Here is a 25,269-nt window from a genome sequence, read left to right as displayed (position 1 = left end):
CTCCCACAAGGTTCAGACACCTTTCGTCTGTTGAGTGATTTCAGTTGCTCTTGTAGCCCATGGCTACTTAATTCCATATCTGTCATTCTGATATTAAAAGCCGGCCATTTTTTACAAAATATTGGAAACATCTAAACTCTGGTAACTGCGACTTGGGTGGGACATACTTTCGCCATATAACATGGGCCTTTTCGTAGCCGTGTGTTTCCTGTGGGGCAGAACCATGTTTATCATTCTCTAACTTCCACTAAATGCCTAGCCTTCTGAAGTCACATAAACATTAACTGAATTTGGCCCTATATCCTAAAAAAGAGCACAACGGAATGTAACTACTGCACTCAAGGCCGGCCGATCGGGAAATGGACTTCACTATATACTCTTTAGTATCTCTCTCTCTTACAGGGTAAATGAAGTTACCGACCGCAGGAGGTGGAACGGTGTGCTGGTATGCCCATTGGGGAAAGTTTAACAAACTATGTTTATTCCAAATTAAGATTTATTCAAACTGGAGCGCACTCCTCAATACTCAGTGAATATTTAACATGCATAGAAACATGACTCTATGTTTCTGTGAGGGGAAACTTCGTCATTACGTTAATCATCATTATTCAGCAATGATTAGCTTAACTAAGGAATGCAACATGGGCACTCTTGTGCTCACACACAAAGATTCAAACACTCAAAAAATACAGAAAGCAGAATCCAGTAATTTCTAGCCAAAGGTGATTCATCCGAACTGGCTTGTGATTCGCAGCGAAAGGAAGCACGAAAATTAACCTGGAGCCTGATGCATGAACTGAATTGTGACTGGATAAAGAACGAAGTCGGTCCTGTCTGAGTAAAATTAAACTACAGCAAAGTTACAACTCGTGAGCTGCTTTAACTCTGTAGACAGCGACAGAAAGAAACTTGGAGCGGTCGAAGTAACCAACCGACAAGGCGATTCTTTCAGCGGTATCGGGCATCTCCTCCAGTCACAAGGTAGCAGACACAACGTCTGGTTTCCTGCTCAAGCTTTTCCATCGGTTCAATGTCTGAAAGATGAAAAAGCACTTGGCGTGCACATGGCCTGAGCAAACCAGTCATGGACTGCGCATGAAGAACGTTCAGGCAGAAAGTAGCCTCGCTAGACTGGCGCCCAAAGCCAGCTACACAAAATTAATCTTGAGGGATATCCTAGGTCATGATACAAAGCTGAACCATGAAATTCTGCCCCAATTTACCGATGTGTGTGCATTCATATAGTCCAGAAATCATTCATGCTTAGGAAAGGTGGTTGAAGACATATGGGGTGCTAAAAAGAAGTATAATAAAATGTGTTTTCTCTGTGTCCTAAGAGTCTTTCGCGACGGCATACATTGCCGTTGGGACATTGTGAACACCATGTTGTCAACTCGCAGAAATTTGTTGAGACACTCAGGAGAATGAAGATAGGCCCAAACGACCCAATGGTTAGCCTGGACGTTGTCACCTTTTACGAGGGTGCCAATACAGGATATGCTCGATCTTTTGGCCCAACATTTTCCATCCGGAATCATTAGGTTGTTCCATCACGTCCTAACGACAACGTACTTTTTGTACTGCGATTAATATTATGAGGCAACGGACGGAACAGCCATGGATCACCACTGTCTCCAGCAGTCTCAAATTTCTCCATGGAGCACTTTGAGGAGCAGGCTCTGCAAAGTGCGACATTACAGCCGTCTTGCTCTCTACGATACGTTGATGACACCTTCCTGATATGCCCTCATGGTGAAGATATACTACAGCAGTCCATCGATCATATGAATGGTGTCCATCCCAACATTAAATTTACTGTCGAGATGAAGAATCACGGCAAGCTACCATTCTTGGATGTTTTGGTTGAGCGGAACGCAGGAGGCCAGCTTGGTCATTCAGTGTACCGAAAACCAACACACACTGATCGGTACTTGAACGCCAATAGTTTCCACCACCCTGTACACAACAAAGCTGTCCTGACCACGTTGGTTCATAGAGCCAAGATTATCTCTAACGACGACCACCTACAGTCTGAATTGCAGAACTTGGGTGTTTTCAGGGAAAAGGGATACAGCAAAAGAGAAATCGCAAACGCTTTCAAGAGCCGCCGACGAAAGACACCTGGTGAATCAGTAGAAGAGGCCAAACGGACTGTATCCCTGCCATACTGTGGAGCAACTAGCAGTAAGTTAGGACGTCTGCTGCAGAAACATGGGCTAAGACCAGTGTTCCGGGCCGCCTCCAAGATACGAGATATGTTGCGCCCTGTTAAAGACGACATTGCTCTTTGAGTGTCCGGTGTGTATGGTGTACCCTGTGAATGTGGCAGCATGTATATTGGACAAACAATTCGCACGGTTTCTGAGCGTTGTACTGAGCACAAGCGCCACATAAAACAAAGGGATCTTGTGCAAGTCGGCCATAACGAAGCATTCCCTAGAAAACGGACATAAAATACAGTTCGAAACTTCAAAAGTGTTGGCTTATGCGTCCACATATTGGGACTCCGTTATAAAGGAAGCGGGCGAAATTCTTTTGAACAACAACAATTTAACAGAGTCCAGGGATACACACTCAGCAGGGCATGGGGACGGGCGTTGGACATCGAAAGAAAGCGAAGAGACATGCCCGACGCGGAAGCGGCAGTTTCAAAGGTGGCGCCACCTGACGCCACCGATGCCGCCACGGGCAATAGTTCCGCTAGCTGCCCGGGTCGACTTACGCGCGCGCGCCACATTGGATCGATCTGATTGTCTGCTGATGATGTCATCATGCCTATATAAGCGAGAAACCGTAGCAGCTCCGGCAGTCAGTGAACTCCTGACAACGATGGAGCAGATGGCCATCGAAAGCTCGAGGATTTTTTTCGAAATGATGTGGCTGGAAAACCGAGAACGTTTTATTTCTGTGCTCTCTCTCTCTCTCTCTCTCCCTCTCTCTCTCTCTCTCTCTCTCTCTCTCTCTCTCTCTCTCTCTCTCTCTCTCCTACCTTGTGAGTGGAGGAGACGCCCGATACCACTGAAAAAAATCGTCTTGTCGATTTGTTACCTCGACGGCTACAAGTTTCTTTCTGTACATGAACATTAATAAAACGGACAAACTGCAGGGACGGATGTTGGATTCATGGATTCCTAACTGGAAATGGAGGATGAAAGGTCCTCTGAATATGTGTCCAGAAATACATCGTTACTACAATAGATGGTGCTGACGAATGACAGTACCTCTGACCACATGTCGTGTGTTCCTTGTGTGTTGCTTGTGTGATAGACACAGCGTACAGTAAACAGCAGAATGGTCTGGTATTAATATTGAGAACAAGCTGAGATGGTGTTTGTGTTTGGCCAAGCTTATGGAAACGGTCAAGAGGTAGCATGGCTGTATGAAAACAAGTACCCTCACAGACACCAACCCTATCACACAACATATTAAGTTCTTTTTGGGCGTTAGTGAGATCTTGGGTACTTTCAGGAAAACATGCAGGGAGACGGTGGACTGAGCATACTTCAGATTTGAAGTTTGTACTAGGTCGTCTCAATGTCCTGTAGAACCCCGTCATCCTGCTTTGCAGGGCAACATACATGGCAGGGGCAAGAAATGGCTTTCGCCGCCGGCCGAAGTGGCCGAGCGGTTCTAGGCGCTTCAGTCTGGAACTGCGCGACCGCTACAGTCGCAGGTTCGAATCCTGCCTCGGGCATGGATGTGTGTGATGTCCTTAAGTTAGTTAGGTTTAAGTAGTTCTAAGTTCTAGGGGACTGATGACCTCAGATGTTAAGTCCCATAGTGCTCAGAGCCATTTGAACCATTTTTGGCTTTCGCCACCCTGACATGTAGGCTACCTGACATGCCTGTCAGAGTAGTGTCAGCCTGCTTTATCGACCTGCTTTGCATGGCAGCCTGTTGTCAGTGGCCCCTAAGGCTGAGATGGATATCACAGAGGATGGATAGAGTGAGGGGCGGAGGATAAGACAGAGTGGGGAAGAGGAGGTAGACCTAGACATTTCGGGATGAGGTGAACAGACAGTCAGAGGAAGAAGGGTACACCGAAAGGGGGAGGAAGAGGAGGGTTCAGTATATGTACCAAATCATACAAGGACTGAGCTGCAAGGGAAAAACTAGTGGAAGATAAAAATCAGTCTTTCTCTTTGGCATGGCAGGCGTTTGTGAAAACACAGGCACAAGAAAGACACGCAACAGAATCTTGATAAAATTACAAAATCACATGAAAGGTGGATGGACTGCCATATTTCATTGCTGAAGGAAAGGAGGTGTTATAATGTGATCTTCTTGAGTAAAACAGCTTTGGAAAAATATGTTTAGTATTTTGACCATCTCTGTGACATCATCCGTTTCGACGCCATTGTGATGACAGAGTATCTGGACAGTTGATCTGTTATCTCAAATGTCTAAAATTCTCAAAAATGTTTGTGCATTAGAACGTATTGCAGACACTAATATGAATGCATTCATGTGTTGCAGCCTCCCATCGTGGTCCTGAACGTGGTGGTGCTGGAGGCGGAGGGCCTGGAGGCGAAGGATGCCAACGGTAAGCAAGGTCTCTACCTCCTCCTGCTGCTTCTCTCGGTGTCAGTAGCGGCCGCACTGCACGACGCGCACCGCACCCGCACAACCCAGCAGCTGCGCCACGCGGGCAGCCGCCATACCAGGCGCTGCCCCTCACTGCAACAAGCCATGCCAGCCGGGACGGAGCGCTTGCTGCCTGTTGCATCTGGCCAGAGAGAAAAAACACTCTGCTGCTCCAAGCACTACAACTGCTCCCACACCTGTTGCATCATGCGTCTCAACACATGCACTCTAACCATCATTTGCAGCCTGTCATATATGCATGAAGAACATCCATGAGACATTCTTAGTATTTAATAGTGCCTGAGTAGCTAAACAACTATTATAGTGGATGAACGAACCTCACTTACACATTACACTAGTACTAAGTATACCTACCAGTATTACTTTAGTGTGTTTGAATTAATAACAATTATTTCATCGACATCTTGTTTGCAACTAGTAGAATACATAGCGTATTTCAAAAAGATTCAACAGATTTCGCAAGACTATATGTTCTACATTAATGAAGAGAGAGAGAGAGTTTTCACTCACATATAGAAAACTTGGAGCCTGTTGTAAGGTTGACAGTACATGTAGCTTCCATAATATGTCTCTCGGATGACCCTGTTTCGATAGACTGCTCGACCAATACCCAATGTGCGTCGAATCAAAATGGAGATAAGGTAATAACAAAGTAAGTTAGGCGTTCTCTTCTTGAACATGTACTATTCAGTTATAACCGTGTGTTGTGATTTTCGTCCAGTGTACAGAACTGTACTTACTACAGCTCAAAGCATTCAACAATGGCGAGGCTGCTTCAAGGAATTGGTGCTTTATGTTAACCTCTTCAGTCTGGAGCTTAGTTATATTCATGGAAAGTTTATGCTCTGTTGCAATAAAGTTTTACTAGTCAAATTTTAATGCTAATTGTTTCTTTTAAGGAGCGTTTAGCGTTCAGTAAGCCGAGAAGTGAATCCCCGTGACGTAAGAACATATAGCATACTCGCACATGAGAGTCATTTCAAAGCTTCACGCATTTTACGCCATTTCCAGAGAAAGTATTTACGGCGAGGTCTTAGCCGAGGAAAATATGGCTACAGAAGTCACGCACCTGTTTATCCTAAAGTCTAGCTACTTCTATAATCATGAGAACACGCCGAGGTTTCAGTTCTACTAGAGCGCTGGACACCACAAGACTAACATCTGCATTAACGTCGTTTCTTAACAGTCAGCGGCCTGAACGATAAATCTCCAAGCGAGGTAGTGCAATGGTTAACACTCTGGACTCGTACTTAGGAGGTCGAAGGTTTGTGTCTGGCCGTCGATATTTGAGTTTTCCCTGATTTTCCTAATTCGCTCCAGGTAAATGCTGGGAGAGTTCCTTTAACAAAAGACGCGTCCATTTTCTTTCCTCGTGCTTGAAACAGTCCGAGATTATGCTCTGTCTGTAATGACCTCGATGTCGACGGCACGTTAAACCTTAATTTTCCTTCCTTCCTGAAAGATGGTTCGGCATTGAGGGGTGTACAAGAATCCTATTTTATCGTCAGCCTTCAAGGTCGCCAGATCTAGTGCTGTCTCATCAAGTTCTGCTTGTAATGGATTGTGAAAGACTATCCGCCTCTCCTTCCAACACCTTCGTGTGAAATGCAGCGGAACATAACAACAGCAGCGAATAATAGCTCTAACCATACTTGTGAAAATATGGGACGAGTCTGACCATCATTTGGATGGTTTTCGTGCGTCTGGTGGACGGCACATTGAACATTTGTGAAAGATAACTGAAAACTTTGATCCTATTTGTAACTGCAAACGGACCCAAAGTCGTATGTGCACACTATGTGTATCCTATGAAGCACACTCGAAGTATCGATACTGGAAGTTTTGTCTGAAACACAGTAAAGGTTTGTTAAATTTCACTGATGCACCACAACTTAACAATTTATATGAACACTAGAGAGATGCCTGTGTAGCTACATGCGTCATAAAATGTTGCATCCCCTATAGAAGCCGTCTGGGAGAAACAGACACTGAATCTAATGAAATTTACACTCTAAGACAATAAACTAACCAACGAGCAACTAACAAACTAGCTAACTAACTGTCCCTGCTTCTAGTTAGTGTGTTCGACGTATTCCTTTTCTCATCTGATTTTGCAGAGGACCTACTCTTATACAGTAGAAGACAAAAAAATGCACCGCGAAGGAATTATGCCAATGGAATAGAAATCGATAGGTTTGATGTGCATGTACAGACAAACAAAGGATTACAGTTTCAGAAAAACTGAATTATGTATTCAAGAGGAAGAGCTTCACAAATTGAGAACATCGATAACGCGTAGATCAACCTCTACCCCTTATGCAAGCAGTAATTCGGCTTGGCACTGATTGACAGAGTTATTAAATGTCCTCCTCAGACGCATAGTGCGAAATTCTGTCCAACTGCACGTTAGACTGTCAAAATCCTGAGATGGTTGGAAAGTCCTGCCCATAATGCTCCAAATTTCCTCAAATGGCGAGAGATCCAGCGATCTTGCTGGCAAGCACGAATAAAAGCAGTAGGGACTCTCGTTGTGTGCAAGCGGGCAACATCTCGCTGACATGCAAGCCCGGGATGGCTTGCCTTCGAGACCAACAAAACGATGTGCAAAACACCGTCGACATACTGGTGTGCTGTAATGGTGCCGCGCACGACAACCAAAAGGGCCTTGCCACGAAATATGATTATTGCCACCAGTGACACCTTCACAGCACATCAGAACGTCGACGATATTCTAGGCACCGTCTCGTTGTTCTTCCCATAATTCCTTTGAAGTGTATGATTTTTTTTCCTTAGGGTGCATACACCTGTCTTGGCCCAGGTGGAATTTTCAATCTCTGAGAAGTTTATTTTAGCCAGAAACAAAAAATGTTTAACTTCTGAAACACATATTCAAGATGACTCAGAAACATTTGGGTGAACTGCAGGGACTGATTCTCAAATCTGAACACAGAAAAATCTTCGGATAAACTTGTGGGTGGACATATTTAATTTTGTAGTTGTTATTGAAACACCTCTTGTGATGTTACCAAAAAAAGTAATCTTAAGGACGTACTCTTACAGACTTCCCACAAAATATGTTGCAGGAAACAATAAAAATCACGTGGTTGATGCAGGATGACACTCCAGCACATTTTAACAATATATTTGAAATATATCTGCCAGTATGTATCTAGACATTTGGATAGGTGTAAGAGGACCATTGTCTGCACTTTTGTCGATACTTGGTCTCTTCAGTTTTTATCAGTGGTGGCTCTTCGGAGAACTAATTCATATAGCAAGTACTCTGTGTACTGCTGCTGCTTTTCAGCAGGTCGTAGCTATCTGCTTTCGGCAACGCTTGGGGATCTCCGGAGGAAGCAACAATCTTTGATACACCTGGTCCACTCATGTTTCTGTAGGTTGATGGTATTATGAAAGCTGCAAGTGGATAATGTACCATTCAAGCAGTCTCTTTCAGTAATAGTTGCGAAACCACAATTTCTACGTTGTAATGCTATATTCACATAATAATATATCAAGTCAAGGTAGCCACTAATTACTATAAACATTCACATTGCCCCTTTCAGCTTATTAACTGCCATATTCAGGTGTGACAGTAATTCACAAATATAAGGGGTACTCAAGTGAAAGAGAGACACATGGAAAAAAGTAAGTAAATATTTTATTATTTCAAAAGTAGTCGACACAACAGTTAATAAATTTATTCCACAGTGAGGCAAGACTCACTGCCTTTATGGAAAAATCTGTGCTGTTGCCTATGGAAACAGGATTGTATCCAGGCATGTATCTCTTCGTCCGAAGGAAAGCGGTGGCCACGAATACTTTTCTTCAGGGCTCAAAAAGTATGGAAATAGGAAGGCTGAGACCGGGACTGTACGAAGGATGTGTAAGAGCTTTCCAGAGAAACTTCTTCAGCATTGTCGAAACAACAGGCATGCCAGCTGCGGGAAAATCGTAATGACCTTTTTCTTTGACTGCCCGCCGCTCATTGGCTTTCTTGAACACAGTGCCACTATTAACGCACAGCACTGTGTGGATATTATCAAAAACTGAAGCGGGCCATCGAATCCAAACGGTCAATGTTGATGAACGGCATCATTCTGTTTGCAGGATAATTCTCGCCAAAATAATGCTGAAGCTTTCTCGAATACGCTTCAGAAGTTCCACTGGGAAGCTCTTACACATCCTCCAAGAGTCCTGAAATTGTCCCAAGCGATTTCCATAATTTTGGAGCCCTGAAGAAAGACGTACCTGGCCGTTGGATTGCTTCGGACAAAGAAGCCACGGCTAGGTACAATCATGATTCCGTAATCAACCGCAAACATTATTCTGTAAAGTTCTTCACTGTTTTGTCTCACATTGGGATAAAAATAGTACCACTTATTGTGATTATTTTCGAAATAATTAACAGTTTACTTACTTTTTCAATTTTCTCCTTTTTGACTGCCCCTTGTAGTATTACAAATCCTCCGTTCCACCTGGCGTTAATAGTCTTTATAAAATCTAAATTTATATGACAATAGATGTAATGTTGGGTATCGGACCTGTATACAAGGTGGAGGTCGCTAAACAATCAAAGAATTGATTTTTATCACAAAAAAGAGACCAGATAATAATACGAAGCACCCCATACTACAGCATTACTTTACCAATATAGCTAAAGGCTCTTTAAGTATTTTTGCATATTGCTTCATGTGCTGCATTTTGCTAAATACTATAGTTATAGATTTTACTGTGAAACATTTAAAGACGATAACTGCATTAAATGACAGTGTTTATTATTTCGTAACCAATACATGGCGTAACTGATATTCCTTCAACTTCAGTACTTAATCATTAGCCGCGCGGGATTAGCCGAACTGTCTCAGGCGCTGCAGTCATGGACCGTGCGGCTGATCCCGGTGGAGGTTCCAGTTCTCCCTCGGGCATGGGTGCGTGTGTTTGTCCTTAGGATAATTTAGGTTAAGTAGTGTGTAAGCTTAGGTACTGATGACCTTAGCAGTGATGTCTCATAACATTTCACACACATTTTTTGAACTTAGTCATCGATAGAGAAAATGGGTTTAGAATAGTATTACGTTTTATTTCATTAACACATACGAATCAGCGAGTGGTGGTAATAAGTAGCAATGAACTCTAAAATATCAGTACAATACAGCTTCTGTGGATGACTGACTGTTCTAGCAGGTCTGCACTCGTAATATTTTTTAAAAATAATCTAAAGGCTCATAAATGATACACTATACGTGGAACACCTCGTGATTCATTTCGCGATGAATCACATTAAATGTTGTACAATCATGTAAACCAAAAACCACCCTCTACAAAGCCCGAACTTTACTACATGACAACCGTTTTTTTTTTTTTTTTTAAATTGACGTTGCAGTCTGTCAAAGGGGAAAAATCTTGCCTTGTCATTGCACGTATAAACTATTACAAAGCAGGAATATGCGTTTGGTTTCTTCGTGTGATATTCAATCAATAGCCTCCCAGCCAGTGTTATCCTCGGTGTTACGTTATTTATGTTAACGTCTTCGAATTGAGTATTTATCAGGGGATCCGCAATTAATACTTTTTTCTTTTCATTTATTTTTGTACACCGTCATTTTCCTGAATTTGGGTAATCTCTGTCAGCCCTTTTTGAACTAACAAATGTCAAGCTTAGCTGCTACAAATTCTTTAGTGGTTCAAAAATGGTTCAAATGGCTCTGAGCACTATGGAACTTAACTGCAGTGGTCATCAGTCCCCTAGAACTTAGAACTACTCGTACTTAAACCTAACTAACCTAAGGACATCACACACATCCATGCCCGAGGCAGGATTCGAGCCTGCAACCGTAGCGGTCACGCGGTTCCAGACTGAAGCGCCTAAACCGCACGGCCACACCGGCCGGCAATTCGTTAGTGGATGTAGTCTCTGTTGATTTATCAATAGGTCCTGATACATACTAACTCATTTCTCAGCACTAGTGAGAGCAATTTGATCAATACAATTCAATGCGGCGTTGTATTAGTCCTAAAGCAATGGAAACATTAAAGGCTTGATGATATCCAGATAAAAGTGTTGTACATGGTCCAGCCACATTAATGTGACCACCTGCGAAAAGTCTAAATGGCCGGCTTTTGCAGCACGGATGTGCAGGAAGAAAATCAGTACGGTTCTGGAAGGTGTCGACAGGGATGTGTTACCATGCGGACTCCAGTGCCGTTGCCAGCTGGCTAGGTTTCTCGGTTGAGGATCCATGGTGCGAATACCCTGGTCGAGAAGGTCCCACAGGCTCTCCATTGGGTTTAAATGCGGGGAGTTTGGTGGCTAGAAGAACACTGTTAATTCATCCTGATGCTCTTCGAACCACGAACGTACACTGCGAGCCGTGTGACACGTTGCAGTGCGCTGGTGGTAGATGCCATACTGCCGAGAAAACTCAAAGTGCATGTAGGGGTGTGCAGGTACCCAAAAGTAGATGTGTTGATCTATTGCGTCTTCCAGAATGACAAAATATACCACGAAAACTTTCCTCAGACCAAAACGCCCTCTCCTCCAGCCTGAATCCTCCTGAAGATTGTTGCAAGGTCCTGTCCGATGGAGCAGAAAACATGATTCATCTGCAAAGGCCACCTGTCACCCTGAGTTGACGTGCAGTTGGGGTATTGCTGTGAAAAGTCGAGGCTTCATTGCCGATGAACGGCAGTCAGCATGGGGTTATGAACCAGGCACCTGCTGCGGAGGCCGAAACGCAGCAACGTTCGCCGAACATTCATTGATGATACTCTGTTGGTAGCCCGTTGCTATATCTGGACTGTCAGTTCCTCTGCAGCTGCATGTCTATTACCCAGTACACGTCTCCGCAGCTGTCGTTCATCCCTGCCCATAGTGCACCGCCTCAGCGCGTCCTTTGGATAGCGCAATTTTGCCATGCACGGTATAACCACGTCGGTACGCGAACAGTTCACAAACTTAGCCCTTTCGGAAATTCTATCATCTTTGGCTCGAAAGCCAATTACTACGCCGTTTTGGTGCTCAGATAAGTTGTTCCATTTCTGCATTTTGACAACGACTGTACTGTCCTTCGCGTCCCCATCCCTCTGACAAGCACATTCAAAACCCGCACCACCGTACTGAGCATGTTCGCTAGAGGAGGCGAAACAAAATGCTACAGCCCGTTACTAAGGTCTAGAATTAGAACAATCGGGATTCCTAAAGGACTGGTTAGACACAGTTGCAACATTTCCACTGCATTCGAAACCGAGTTACCGCACGATACTCAACTTTAATAATGATGTGCGTCATTACTTTTTGGCAGCTCTTCCGTGGAGTGGAATTTTCAGTGTCTATCGCGGCCGCAGAGATGTGCTTTCAAAGAAACAAAATTTACTTTCTAAATGATGACACTTCATAACTACTTGTCGTAAATGTTATAGCATACGACTGTGTTAAACATGCCCCTTTATCCGTCGGGTCTTCATCCACGAGAAAGGCTTTCAGCTAAACGGAAAACAGCTACGTGCAAAAGCGTAGCAAACGCCATTAACACGCAACGCACCATTTTTAATGGCCCTCACGTGACACATGAGACCCGATTTAATCTCTAACAATCCCCACTGAGGTAAGCCAGCCCTAAAAACACGCGCTGTGTAGTGCCGAGGCCGGGAGGCAGAGTGCATTTTAAAGATAATGGCATTCATCTCGTCAGACGGATCAATATAACACGAATGTGTTTTGCAAACTATCCAAACGTGATATTCACTTTGTTTTAGATTATATCGAAACAGAAGTCTGATACGATCAAGGATCTGTTGTTCCACACTTTCTTTCTCTACAGATAAACTTACTTCCACGCCGATATAATTCAAACACTTTTAGTGTATAACGGCTCGAACATACATCCGTGCCATCTGTACGTTCTTAACGGATACGAATACACGTTATGTGTCTTCGATATGTACTTGTATCCTGGTATAAGACCAGATTCTTTTTTTTTTTCTTTTCTTTTTACTTTTTACCATGGCATGTCACAGACATTCAGATATATTTTAACGTTTCAACATGTACTTGAGAATAGCTACAAAGCAGAAATCATTATCGTGTCAAATAAACGAATAATTAACATTCAGGTGGGAAAATTTCTTTCAGAACCATCTGTATGACTGTGGTCCCCCACGAAAGACAAATCATTAACTTCTCTGGTTTCTTCTCTTGATGAGGTATGAGCAGCCACTGCTGCACAAACGCTCAGACACCTCATTGAAAGTGTCCACAACAAGTTTAAGCCGCCATAGAGGCGAACGATGGACACACCCCATATTAATGTTCACTAATAGGTATCCGGATACTTTTGATCTGACAGTATATACCACATGCACAAAAGTTTTCTAAATTCCAAACACTTTCGCACTACAGCAGTAACGGCAAATAAGACACAAAGCTATTCCGCCCCTAAAGCATATTTTTATGGAAGTTGCCTCAAGACACATAATCCCCCACAAGTGTCTTTTCTGACACACTAAGCGTCAGCCTATTACATATCTTTATGCAAGAACGGATCTCTTTCCAGCCATGCAGTGTGTATCAGATCAAGCTTGCGAATCATGCAGAGGGGCAGTCACCGTTCTACCGTCGACTACTTGCGTTCTCCGGCTGAAGCCTTAATGTTACTGATTTAATTACTTGAGGTTAATCAGTAAGGGCTTCCACTGTGAACACGGCTATTCACTTTACCATAGTACATCACTTTTAATATATTTCTCCGAAACAAATTATGTAATTTACTGAAGCATGAAATACAGCAATCTGAGAATTATTACCTCATGACACACGCAAATTTTCTGGTACGTGTAATTCTAAAATCACAATTTTGAAAACAACCTCATAAATCTTTCAAAGTATTTCATACCCATTGTATATACACTACTGACCATTAAAATTTTACTTATTGTGCTTATACAACAGGGGAGTGTGTTGTACCTGTAGAATAAGTGTACCTAGGAACATATGATGTTTTCTTGTCGCTATTTCAACCTAGTGAGCGATTAGAGAATCACCCGTGTTCCTTCTCCAAGAAAAGGAAACGTGAAAATGTTGAACATTCACGTAATGAGCCGCCGATTGCATTCCTCCCCTTCTGCGGCGCTGCAGCCAGAAAAATAGGCAGAATCCTAGGTAGACGAGGTATCAGCTCTATTTTCCGACCTCCTAAGAAGATAAATGGTATGCTACGCTTTGTTAAGGACATCTCGGCCTCAGGATCGCTGGAATTTACATCATCTCTTGCGAGTGCGGTAGCAATTACATCGGTCAGTTCCTCCGCACCGTTTCCGACCGCTGTGTGGATCCACGGCATATTGAAAATCGCGAACAGGAGCAATCTGCAGTTGCTGAGCACACCTCTCAAACAAACATAAAGTACTATTCGACGAAACAAAAGTTTTGCTCCAGGCTCCTACATACTAGGATTCCGTAATTAAAGAGGCTGTATAATTAATAATTTGTGAGAAACTCTTTAACCCCGACAGCGGATATTATCTTAGAGGTGCGTGGAAGCTAGCTGTCGATGCAGAGAAGGGCTAGAGATACTCGTTGCAATATTTACGCTATGGCGGTAGCGGTGGCACCACTAACGCAGTCGTTGACACCATCTGCGACAGCATGACGTAATTACTGACCAATCAGAATACGGCTTTGGACTGTATAAGGCCACCACAGTAGTAGCAGGTTTGTGAGTCAGTTGCTCCTGACGAAGATGACGGACGTAATCGTCGAGAGCTCGAGGTTTTACCCTGTACTAACGCGGCAAGGAGTCCGAGAACGTTTTAAACAATAGTGCCCTCGCGATAGACTTCTTTCACGATTTGTTACCATGACTGAAGTATTTGAGAGCACTAAAACCCACATTTCTAACCCGTAACTGGTCTGTTACGCTTATTAAAAATAAAATTGTACATGAACGAAAGTCTTTCGAGGCACAGCTAGACAACCAAAGTTCTACGACGATTTGACATTTTCTTGATTTCTAAGAGGTCCTAATCCCGTGGACATTTCTTCAAAAAAGTAGCGAAAGCTTCATGATCTTCATAGGAATGAAATGTAAGTTTCCAAGATTAATTTTCATCATCTTATTGCAAGATATACGTAGAAGGAAGCTATATTTTGATCAACTCTTCCAATTAAGTAAGCTCTCAAAATCTGATCAATAAAGCTCAACATAATACGCAAAGCCTCTCTTGTCTCGGCTACCACTGGAGTCTGCCGAGCATTTCTGTAAAAGTTTGCGCTCTTACTAAACGAACCTGTGACAAAACTGTTGCTCTTCTTTGGTTTTTCTCTATTTCGTTTGCCACTCCTCTCTGGTATGGGCCTCATACTGACGAGTAATATTCACGTACTGCTAAAACGGAAGCTGCGTAATGTATTCCTCCACGGGTGAACCACTCTTCCTAAGGATTATTTCAGTCCGGCATCTGCCTTTCCTAAGGTAAATATTACCTTGCAGTTTCACTTCAAATATTGCTCCAAACGCATACTTCCATATATTTTGTGGATGTTCCTGCTGCTAGTGATAGTTCGGAAATTGTGTAATGCGATGATTACTAGGAAAGTAAGGTCCGATTTCAAATGAAACATAAAATATCACAGATTTTTTCAAAACATGTTTTTATTTAGTTCCTTACATGTTTCTCTATTTTTATGCATAGTTCCCATATTTTCTAAAAGCACTAGTATACCAAACTCATAGGCGTCTGCCGCCTGTGCGGATAAACAGTCCTTAACTTCTTCATTTAGTTCGTCACCTAGTGCAAAGCGCTTGCTGCTGAAAAACTCTTTTAGGTAGTGGAACAAGTGACAGTCGCTCGGCGCCAAGCATGGGGTGTATGGTGAGTGGACAGTGTTTCCATCAGAAAGAGCTGATCATATTCTGAGTCTGAATGGTAGAAAGGCCTCTGACATTTTCAGGCAGCAACAAAATTCCAGACGTCAGAAGGCCACATTGCTTATTCTACATCAGGCTCGTCCAAACTGCGCCCCTGGGGCGCTAGCGCCCGCGATCGCCCGCGGCCAGCTCCCCGGGCGAATTCGTGTGTTGTCGCAGTGGCCGAGCCGTGCCGCTTAGCTGGCCGTGCGGACCGCCCGACCGCCCTCCGCGCCTTTCGACCTTATACCATTTATAAGACACAACCACGGGTTTGGATATTTTTCTAGCCGTGGAAAACGTGATAGAGTCAATGGGTTTAAAATGGGAACGCCTGACCAGCGTAACAACGGATGGAGGCCCTGCGCTACATCTACATCTACGTCTACATCCATACTCCGCAAGCCACCTGACGATGTGTGGCGGAGGGTACCCTGAGTACCTCTATCGGTTCTCCCTTCTATTCCGGTTTCGTATTGTTCGTGGAAAGAAGGATTGTCGGTATGCTTCTGTGTGGGCTCTAATCTCTCTGATTTTATCCTCATGGTCTCTTCGCGAGATATACGTAGGAGGGAGCAATATACTGCTTGACTCTTCGGTGAAGGTATGTTCTCGAAACTTTAACAAAAGCCCGTACCGAGCTACTGAGCGTCTCTCCTGCAGAGTCTTCCACTGGAGTTTATCTATCATCTCCGTAACGCTTTCGCGATTACTAAATGATCCTGTAACGAAGCGCGCTGCTCTCCGTTGGATCTTCTCTATCTCTTCTATCAACACTATCTGGTACGGATCCCACACTGCAGAGCAGTATTCAAGCAGTGGGCGAACAAGCGTACTGTAACCTCCTTCCTTTGTTTTCGGATTGCATTTCCTCAGGATTCTTCCAGTGAATCTTAGTCTGGCATCTGCTTTACCGAAGATCAACTTTATATGATCATTCCATTGTAAATCACTCCTAATGCGTACTCCCAGATAATTTATGGAATTAACTGCTTCCAGTTGCTGACCTGCTATTTTGTAGCTGAATGATAAGGGATCTATCTTTCTATGTATTCGCAGCTCATTACATTTGTCTACATTAAGATTCAATTGCCATTCCCTGCACTATGCGTCAATTCGCTGCAGATCCTCCTGCATTTCAGTACAATTTTCCATTGTTACAACCTCTCGATACACAACAGCATCATCTGCAAAAAGCCTCAATGAACTTCCGATGTCATCCACAAGGTCATTTATATATATTGTGAATAGCAGCGGTCCTATGACACTCCCGTGCGGCACACCTGAAATCACTCTTACTTCGGAAGACTTCTCTCCATTGAGAATGACATGCTGCGTTCAGTTATCTAGGAACTCTTCAATCCAATCACACAATTGGTCTGATAGTCTATATGCTCTTACTTTGTTCATTAAACAACTGTGGGGAGCTGTATCGAACGCCTTGCGGAAGTCAAGAAACACGGCATATACCTGTGAACCCGTGCTACGAGGGATACGCACTGGATTCCTGGGTTAGGTCAGGTCAAAAATGGCTGAAGTCGGCTTTTCCTTAATCGCGGCAGTCCATTGTCTCATATACCAGAACGCACTTTGTGCGAAGATTGTCAACATAAAAAATGTTATGGACACAGTTCTTCGAACGGTTATTTATCTTCGATCGCATGTACTCACACATCCCCAATTTAAAGAATTTCTGTCTGATATCGAAGCGGAATACTCGGACATCCCTACCACACCGAAGTAAGATGGCTGAGCAGAGGAAAGGTGCTTCATCGCTTTTTCTCCTTGAGGGGTGAAATAAATACCTTTTTGAAATGAAAGGACGGCCAGAAGAATTACTTTGTGATCCTAAGTGGGTGGCGAATTTGGCTTTTTTGAATGACCTTACTGGTTATTTAAATACTTTGAACATTTCACTCCAAGGCGAAAATCACTCTTTTGCTGATTTAGTGCAGACGATACAAGCATTTAAAAGAAACTTATTTTGTGGGGAAAACAGTTGCGCGAGAAGAATTGTGGACATATTCCTGCACTATACAGTGTTAAAGAAGATGTGGATTTTTCAGATTATGTTCAAATCATACGCGAATTACAACAACAGTTTGAAAACAGATTTTTGGAGATATGTGAGCTCAACCGGCCTTATATATACTTGTTCGCCGGTTTTCCCTTCGGGCAGAGGGCGTCTCACAAGTGCTTCAGCTAGAGCTGACTGACCTGCAGTGCGATATCCGCCTGAAGGACCGCTTTCTTATGTGTAAAACATTGGATGCCTTTTACAGATGTTTCCACGAGAGAAATATCCTCTTTTGCGCAAACACGCGGCCAAATTTCTCTCAATGTTTGGTTCTACGTATATTTGCGAGCGCTTTTTCTCTCTTTTAAAGCTTGCTAAAACTAAGAACCGTTCATTACTTGGCGATAAAAATTTGACTAATTCTTTGAGGTTAGCAGTCTCACGGGATTTTGTACCAAACCTAGACAAAATCGTTTCCTCGAAAAAGAAAAACTTGTAAAATGTTAATTGTCTTCTTTAACAATGTTGACTGTAAGAACTAAAGAGCTTTATAACCGTAATTCTATGTTTAATAAGTTTTCAAACTTGGTCAGTTAAAATTATTACGTACAAAACAGCAAACTAAGGATCCGATTTCTAAACTCTGAAAAGGGATACAAAAAGCTGTAGCACGAAGTATAACAAAAAATATTTACTTGTAACTAGTAACAGTAAGAATATATCCCTTACATAAAACTATTTCTAAAATAGAATATTTTGTTTACGTTGGATCAGACCGCGGGACAGTGCAGCGCAGAGCAGTGCTGTGCAGTCTCAATCGCGCCGCAGCTATCTCTCTCTCTCTCTCTCTCTCTCTCTCTCTCTCTCTCTCCCTCCCTCTCCTATGGCGACACTAGCGACACACGGTTGCGGACGGGGCGCTGAACTACACTGCCTTGCGCCCGCGGGGCGCGGGCGCGCCCACAGGGCACAATTCTTGGATGAGCCTGATCTATATTGTACATCGAAGGTTCGCCATGGAAGTATAGTAAGAAGCAGAGTTTATTGCTGTCCATTGCTGCATAAATTCGACTAACACGACTCGAAGTCTATCCTAAAACATGGTTACCATAACCTTGCACACGAGCTGTCTGCCTGGCCTTGACTTTGACTGGTGATGTCATGTGGCACCATTCCATTGACTGACATTTAGAAGTGAGAAATCAACGCCTCTTTCCCTGTGACAATGTTGATAACCATACTTATGGCATCGGATCAAAACTCATGAGCACAAGCCATTCTTTCCATTTATGTTGCTCAGTAATCAGCCTGGGAAGCGAACATGCACACAGATTGCGAAACTGCAACTCTTCAGAGACAATTTTGTGCAAAATTATTCTACCCACAGTCAGAAATTCCAGTGCTAAAGTTTAATCTGTAAACTGCCATACATCACAATTCTCTTCGTCCACGTCTTTGAGTAAATCTTCTGAGATCACTGATGGTCAGCCTGATTGCAGTTCATCATGGACATGTTCCCGTCCGTTCTTGAAAGCTCGCACCCACTTAACGCATTTTTATGTCACACATCGTATTCTGGAGGTAAACTCCACTTACCTAGCGACGAATTTCCTCTGTTTGGATTGGGTTTCAGCTGCAATTTCCTGCACCAGGTGACGCTCCTCTCCAGGAATCCCTGAAAAGGCATTGCAACTTCACTATATGCAACAGCATTACCGGCTAATAGCCTTAAGGATCTTCTGACGTTATCCAGTAGATCCTTTACACTGCCTGACAAAAAGTGAAACACTCAGAAGGAGAGGAGGAACTGAAATAAAACATCAGTGGTTTGGAGGGTCTGTGGTTATTACAGAATCGCATCAAATTTACAATGACTTTGTACGAGCCTACTTATCAGTATCACTTTGCAACCCCACCGGTCTGGATTCATCCACTGATATGGATGAGAAGGGTGTCACAGGTCATTTTTACCCTCTTCTGAGGCTATCAGAACTACAACTGTTCTAACTGGCATTGAGGTTAACGTCAAAGGTGGTCCCAAACATGTTCTATCGGGAACAAATCAGAGGAGTTTGATGGCCACGGGAGAACGGCAACGTCATGCTGATACTGCGTAGACACGCGCTCTTGAACGCAGTGCGACGCCACTTATCACCAGTCAATGTTTCCCAGACACGGCACCACTCCAAAGTAAATCGTTCGTAATCGGGTGTTAATGGCAATCACCCATGCGACATGAATTCGCCAGTCCAGCTGCTTCCAGTATCCGCCCGGTGGTGCTGGATGACACAGAATATTGTAGGGAGCCCGTTACCTGTTCACGCATATTAGGTGCAGACGTGAAGGGGCTATGATATGCTTGGTGCAGAATAGGACAGTCCTTCCGCTTGGTGATTTGACGTGGTCAGCTGGGACTTTGATGACGAGTATGCCCGCTCTCATACTCCCAGACAGTCCAATATTGTACCTATGTAACTTCCGAATGCCCCAAAAATCTGGACGTAGCACGATTCGGAGAGACACAATACGCAATGTGGTCTCTTCCAAACTCAGGTATTGCTGATGCCATTTCGCAAAAACACTCGGCACGGTGATCTTTCAACATCTAAGCGTGTCTGCACTCGTTATATGCCCTAACAGGCCTGGTAACAACACAAAACACGACCAACACTAATGGACTCTGGTGATGACGATGATCATTGGTTTGTGGGGCGCTCAACTGCGCGGTCATCAGCGCCCGTACAAAGTCCAATTTTTTACACAATCCATTTCCAATCACGAATCCTGATGATTGTGAAGAAATGATCAAGACGACACAAACAGCCAATCCACGTGCAGAGAAAATCTCAAATCCGACCGGGAATCGAACCTAGGACCCTGTGATCCAGTGGCAGCAACGCTAGCCACTAGACCACGAGCTACACATCTAATCATTTACATGTGCGCCTATATTGTGGATATGTACAAAGTTACTTTGACATCCGACCATATCTTCCAAATACTTATGTTTTTTTATCATGCATTGTATGAAGACAATTTTTTTTTCAACCTCCAATGGTCACAAAATTAAGACCACTGTGAAAATCAGACGAAGCTTTGCGCAGATGTGTTGTCCAGTGTCTCTCGTATATCCGTCGATCGCGTCATTTTGCACTTTTCAGTCCTGAGGGTATAATGATCACGTAAACATGCCTAGAACAATAAAGTCTCCAGCCAAGTGTTAAGTGCCCGCTGAGAGTTTCCTCCTGACTTGATGCAGCCGTAATGACGTTATCGGCTGCATAGTGCAGCTCACATGAGCGCCTGCTGAGAGGGAGGCGGAATGCACAGGTATATGCCGTCTGTGACGAGGGTATTGGAAATTTGATACAACGCTACGACAGATATCTAAATCGGAGCGGCGACTGTGCAGCGAAGCGAAGTTACAGCTAAATGTTGCAAATAAAACCGTTTTTACTTTCACGGTGGTTTCCATTTTGCGACCTATCGGAGGTTGAACCAAAAATATCTCTGGTGTATGTTGTAAACAGTAATGATCCCATAACTTCCTTGTAGCATGAGCAAATATACTTTTACATCTCAAGAGTTCTCCCCCTTAAAAATACCACATGCACTCTATTTGTTAGAAACTCTTCTATTAGAAACCAGTCTGATACTCCATACAACTCCTGATTTGTTCGTCAAGCAGCTGCACGGAACTTTGTGTAACGCCTTACAGAAGTAAACATGCACAGAATCAACTTAGGGAACCATATGTGCCGCGCGGGTTTATCCGAGCGGTACAAGGTGCTGCAGTCGTGGACTGTTCGGCTGCTCCCAGCGGAGGTTCGAGTCCTCACTCGGGCATGGGTGTGTGTGTTCGTCCTAAGGATAATTTAGGTTTAGTAGTGTGTAAGATTAGGGTCTGATGACCTTATCAGTTAAGTCCCATAAGATTTCACACTCATTTGAACATTTTTTGAACCATACGTAGATTTCAGATGATCATTGTTTACAGAATCCAAGTTTACTCTTATAGAGAAGATTTTGCCTCTCCAGAAAAGTCACAATACACGAGCTTACGCAATTCAGTGGATGCAGGAGATTGGTCGTGGGAGACCACTACAAACGGCAAAGAATCTGATTTACTATTCTCTCCAAACGTCGATTTATGACAACACGCTATGCGACTCCAGGGACGATTGACAACAGGAAAGCCAGATGTTTGCTTTCGTGGTATTTCTCTTTCCGAGGATGGAGGGGTTATGGTTGCAGTTAAGTTCATAGCACCGTTGTTGGTTATATCTATAATTCCATACGTCGGTCAGAACTTTGGTGATTCATTATTGGGTACAAGACTCTTGGTTGTATAGGTATGATAAAAACAGGATATATATCAATAAAACCTTATTAGAACTATCAAATTTTCTGTGTTTTGCATAATGATTTGCAGAAAAAATCGTTCTGTGCAGCGTTTCTCATTTTATGATAATTTTTCCCATCATCTTCGACCTGTTACTTTCTTATTATGTCAACTGTGGTGTTGTCATGAACATCAAAATTAACATTAACAGACCTCCTCAAAAACGTTTTCATTTTTGCAGCTGGCAGAGACCAGATCGTAGGTGTTCAATGCATGTGATATTCAGATTACACATAAGTAATGGGCCCCCGTGTCCATCACGCCAAGTGTATTACCTGGCAAAGCGAGCTTACGACCTGTCCATGGTGGCAACACTTTCCTGTTTACTCCCGAGAAGCAGGGAGGGACTAGCATACACTCCAGTTCTCTTACAAGTGGAGAGCCATCATAGACTATGAGTCCGCACACCAGATCCCTCCATAGCACACCAATCAAACATAAACAGCTACTTTTATTTTAAATACTTCTCGCACGCTGTCACTGTAACAACATTCATTCACAGTCTAAATTGTATGACTTCATGTTTCGCCTGAATAAACCACCGGCTTTTTCAGTTATGATGTTTAATTTTTCATAAAATTTAAGAGGGCTAATTCTTTCCATCCTCTGATCGGCCACTAAATTTAAAAAATTCGATTTAGCTTTGCGGAGATGTGTTGCGTTGTGTCTATAGTTCGCCTGTCAGTCGCTTAACATCGCTCTTTTTCAGTTCCAAACACACAGTGAGCGTGTAAAGAAGCTTAAAACAATAGAGCGTCCGACCAAGTACGAAGTTCCTGCTGAGGGGTTTCTCCTGATTTCATGCAGCCCACGTAACGTTACTGCCACGCGTGTCCTTCATGACAACGCTCGCCCGCACACTGCTGTGGCAATGAATACGCTCCTGCAGCGTATTCGATGGGAAGTGTTTTATCATTCACCGCACGACTCGGCTCCCTCTGATTTTCATCTGTTTGCTCATGAATCGCTGGCTACGAGGACAACATTTTAGTGCAGACAACGACATGTTCACCATTGTAGTGTATGGGTGGAAACCACAGGCAGCTGCCTTTTATAATGAGGGTATTTTGAAGTTACACCGTCCATCTACTTTTAATAGGTGTTCGCGAAAGTAATACGCCAATAGCTGATCAGCTTCGCCGTTTCTGAGATGCACATTCCCAGCCCATACCAATCTGCTCTTTGTGAAAGTCGCTTATGCCAGTGGATTTCCCCATTTGTGGTTTCATAATGTTTTGACTCACCAGAGCAGCTTTTTCAGTGTTGTTCATCAGTGTTGTATTCTTTGATGACGATAGTCAGTTACAGCTTGATGGTGGGCTTGTAAGTAGAAACGTGCTTTATTTAATAAATAATTGCTGTAGAACGTCCACAGCTGTACTTTTCATTTATGAATCAGATTCGGTTACCATGAGATAATTAATGATACTGTGGTGTCACCGCCAGACACCACACTCGCTAGGTGGTAGCCTTTAAATCGGCCGCGGTCCGTTGGTATACGTCGGACCCGCGTGCCGCCACTATCAGTGATTGCAGGTCTAGTCTAGAGAGACTCCCTAGCACTCGCCGCAGTTGTACAGCCGACTTTGCTAGCGATGGTTCACTGTCTACATACGCTCTCATTTGCAGAGACGACAGTTTAGCATAGCCTTCAGCTACGTCATTTGCTACGACCTAGCAAGGCGCCATATTCAGTTACTATAATTACTATCTTCAAGAATGTATTCTGAACAGATAAAATTGTGAATCATGTGCCGTGAAGAGCGACGTTCATCATTAATGGATTAAAGTTAAGTATCAAACTAATTACGTCCGCTTTCTGAATTCTCATTCCTTGTCATGTTCCACACCTCACGTCAATGTAGTTCTTCCCTCCTCACGCCAGCCTAAAACGCGTGCATTTCGGCCTCCACTCGTAACACGGTGTTGGCTCTTCTGCTAACACAAAAGATACTCTCATAATTTTGTGATTGCGGTGAGGCACTGTGTACGAGAAACCTGCCCCCCCCCCCCCCTCCCACCCCCGTCACCTCTTCTCGTTTTTGCTGTTTAGTTTTGATGTACTCCGTGTACTCGGTTCTGCAAACCTGAGCAACAAGAGTTCCAATAGTTCAGTTATAGCCGTTCCTTGTCGACAAGATGCCGTCTCGCACTGAGACGTTCCATCGCATGTAACAATAAGAGAAGTTGCGACGATCTGAAACTTTTAATACCTAGGTCGTTAAACGAGCAACTGAGCGCTCGGCGGCGACACATTTGAGAACGCTCTGCTGTGTTAACGTTGTTGAGAGAGCCACGCCGAAACTCCTACACCAGACGTGGCGCATTCTCGGCGCCTCGCCAGCGTGGACCGAGCCACGCACGGCAGTTATCTCAGTTCCCTGCTGTCGTCTACACAGTCTGCTCAGTTGTGTGGCAGACTCGCGTAATGAGACAACTTGCTCTCGGCACGTCCTGCGCGTATACCACCAGCAATGCCGTCGAGGTACAGCAGTGTCGCCCGTCGCGACACAGAGTAGGCCGCCTTTGATATGTACTGTGCGCCAGTGTCTTCATGACTGTGCACTGACTGAAGTGGTTGCTACATTTCAGCAACAATGCTGTAACAATATGGCGGATTAGGTAGTGCAATCTAGATTTTAACGAGTCTGCAGGTAACTGAAAGGAACCCACTGTTGTGCGCTAGAGCTTCCCTCTCTAAACCGGCGATGGAAAGCGTTGAATTTACGCTTATGTGTGAAATTAGGAAGGGAAAACGGGCGTACGTGCTTACCTTTGTTCGAGACACGTGGAGGTAGCATTTGAAATTCAAAAAATGTGAAGTGTAAACTGGCAAACACCGACTAAATTCTTTTGCAAAACATAAACTGTTTAGATCTATGTGAGAAAGAAAATTTGTTAATCTTCTACATTTTTGTAATGTACAAGACCAGCACTGTATGCAAATACTGTAATGTTCAGAAAAGTCATCAGTATAAATCAATAACTAAATTAGAAGCAAATAGCTATAGAGTCGCATACGCAGGGTGGAAAAGTCTGATACAAATGATCAAGTCGGATAGATGCAGTCGATCAATGGTGTCTGGACAGTGATGCAATCTAGGAAAGGTTGCAGTGTGAAACAGTTTGGTAGAAGCCTGAATTTCAAGTTCCTTTAACATGGACTAAAGTCGATCGCATGCGGTAGTGTTCCACAAGAGGAGAAAAGCGCCTTAACAGCAGCAGGATCGATGGATTTGTTGTTGTGTGCATCTCAAGACGACCGCCATAGAGGCATGCTGAGCAGCTCCTTGCGTCTTACAGAGGCATAAACACTTAAGAATACGTATACTGAGTTC

At 43.7% G+C, this 25,269-nt stretch overlaps 1 protein-coding gene across 1 annotated transcript in view; it reads left to right on the top strand.

Moving 5' to 3' along the window:
* The window catches only part of LOC126475073 (BAI1-associated protein 3), a 715,757-nt gene that overhangs the window by 141,492 nt on the left and 548,996 nt on the right, over positions 1–25,269 (top strand). The window contains exon 3 of the mRNA XM_050102632.1: positions 4,477–4,543. Coding sequence (XP_049958589.1) covers positions 4,477–4,543 — 67 coding nt within the window. The remainder of the gene's footprint in view (positions 1–4,476; positions 4,544–25,269) is intronic.

Source organism: Schistocerca serialis, chromosome 4 (assembly GCF_023864345.2).
Source record: "Schistocerca serialis cubense isolate TAMUIC-IGC-003099 chromosome 4, iqSchSeri2.2, whole genome shotgun sequence".
Lineage (NCBI taxonomy): Eukaryota > Metazoa > Arthropoda > Insecta > Orthoptera > Acrididae > Schistocerca > Schistocerca serialis.
Note: the sequence above shows the minus strand (reverse complement) of the source record. Positions and strands in the feature narration are given on the sequence as shown.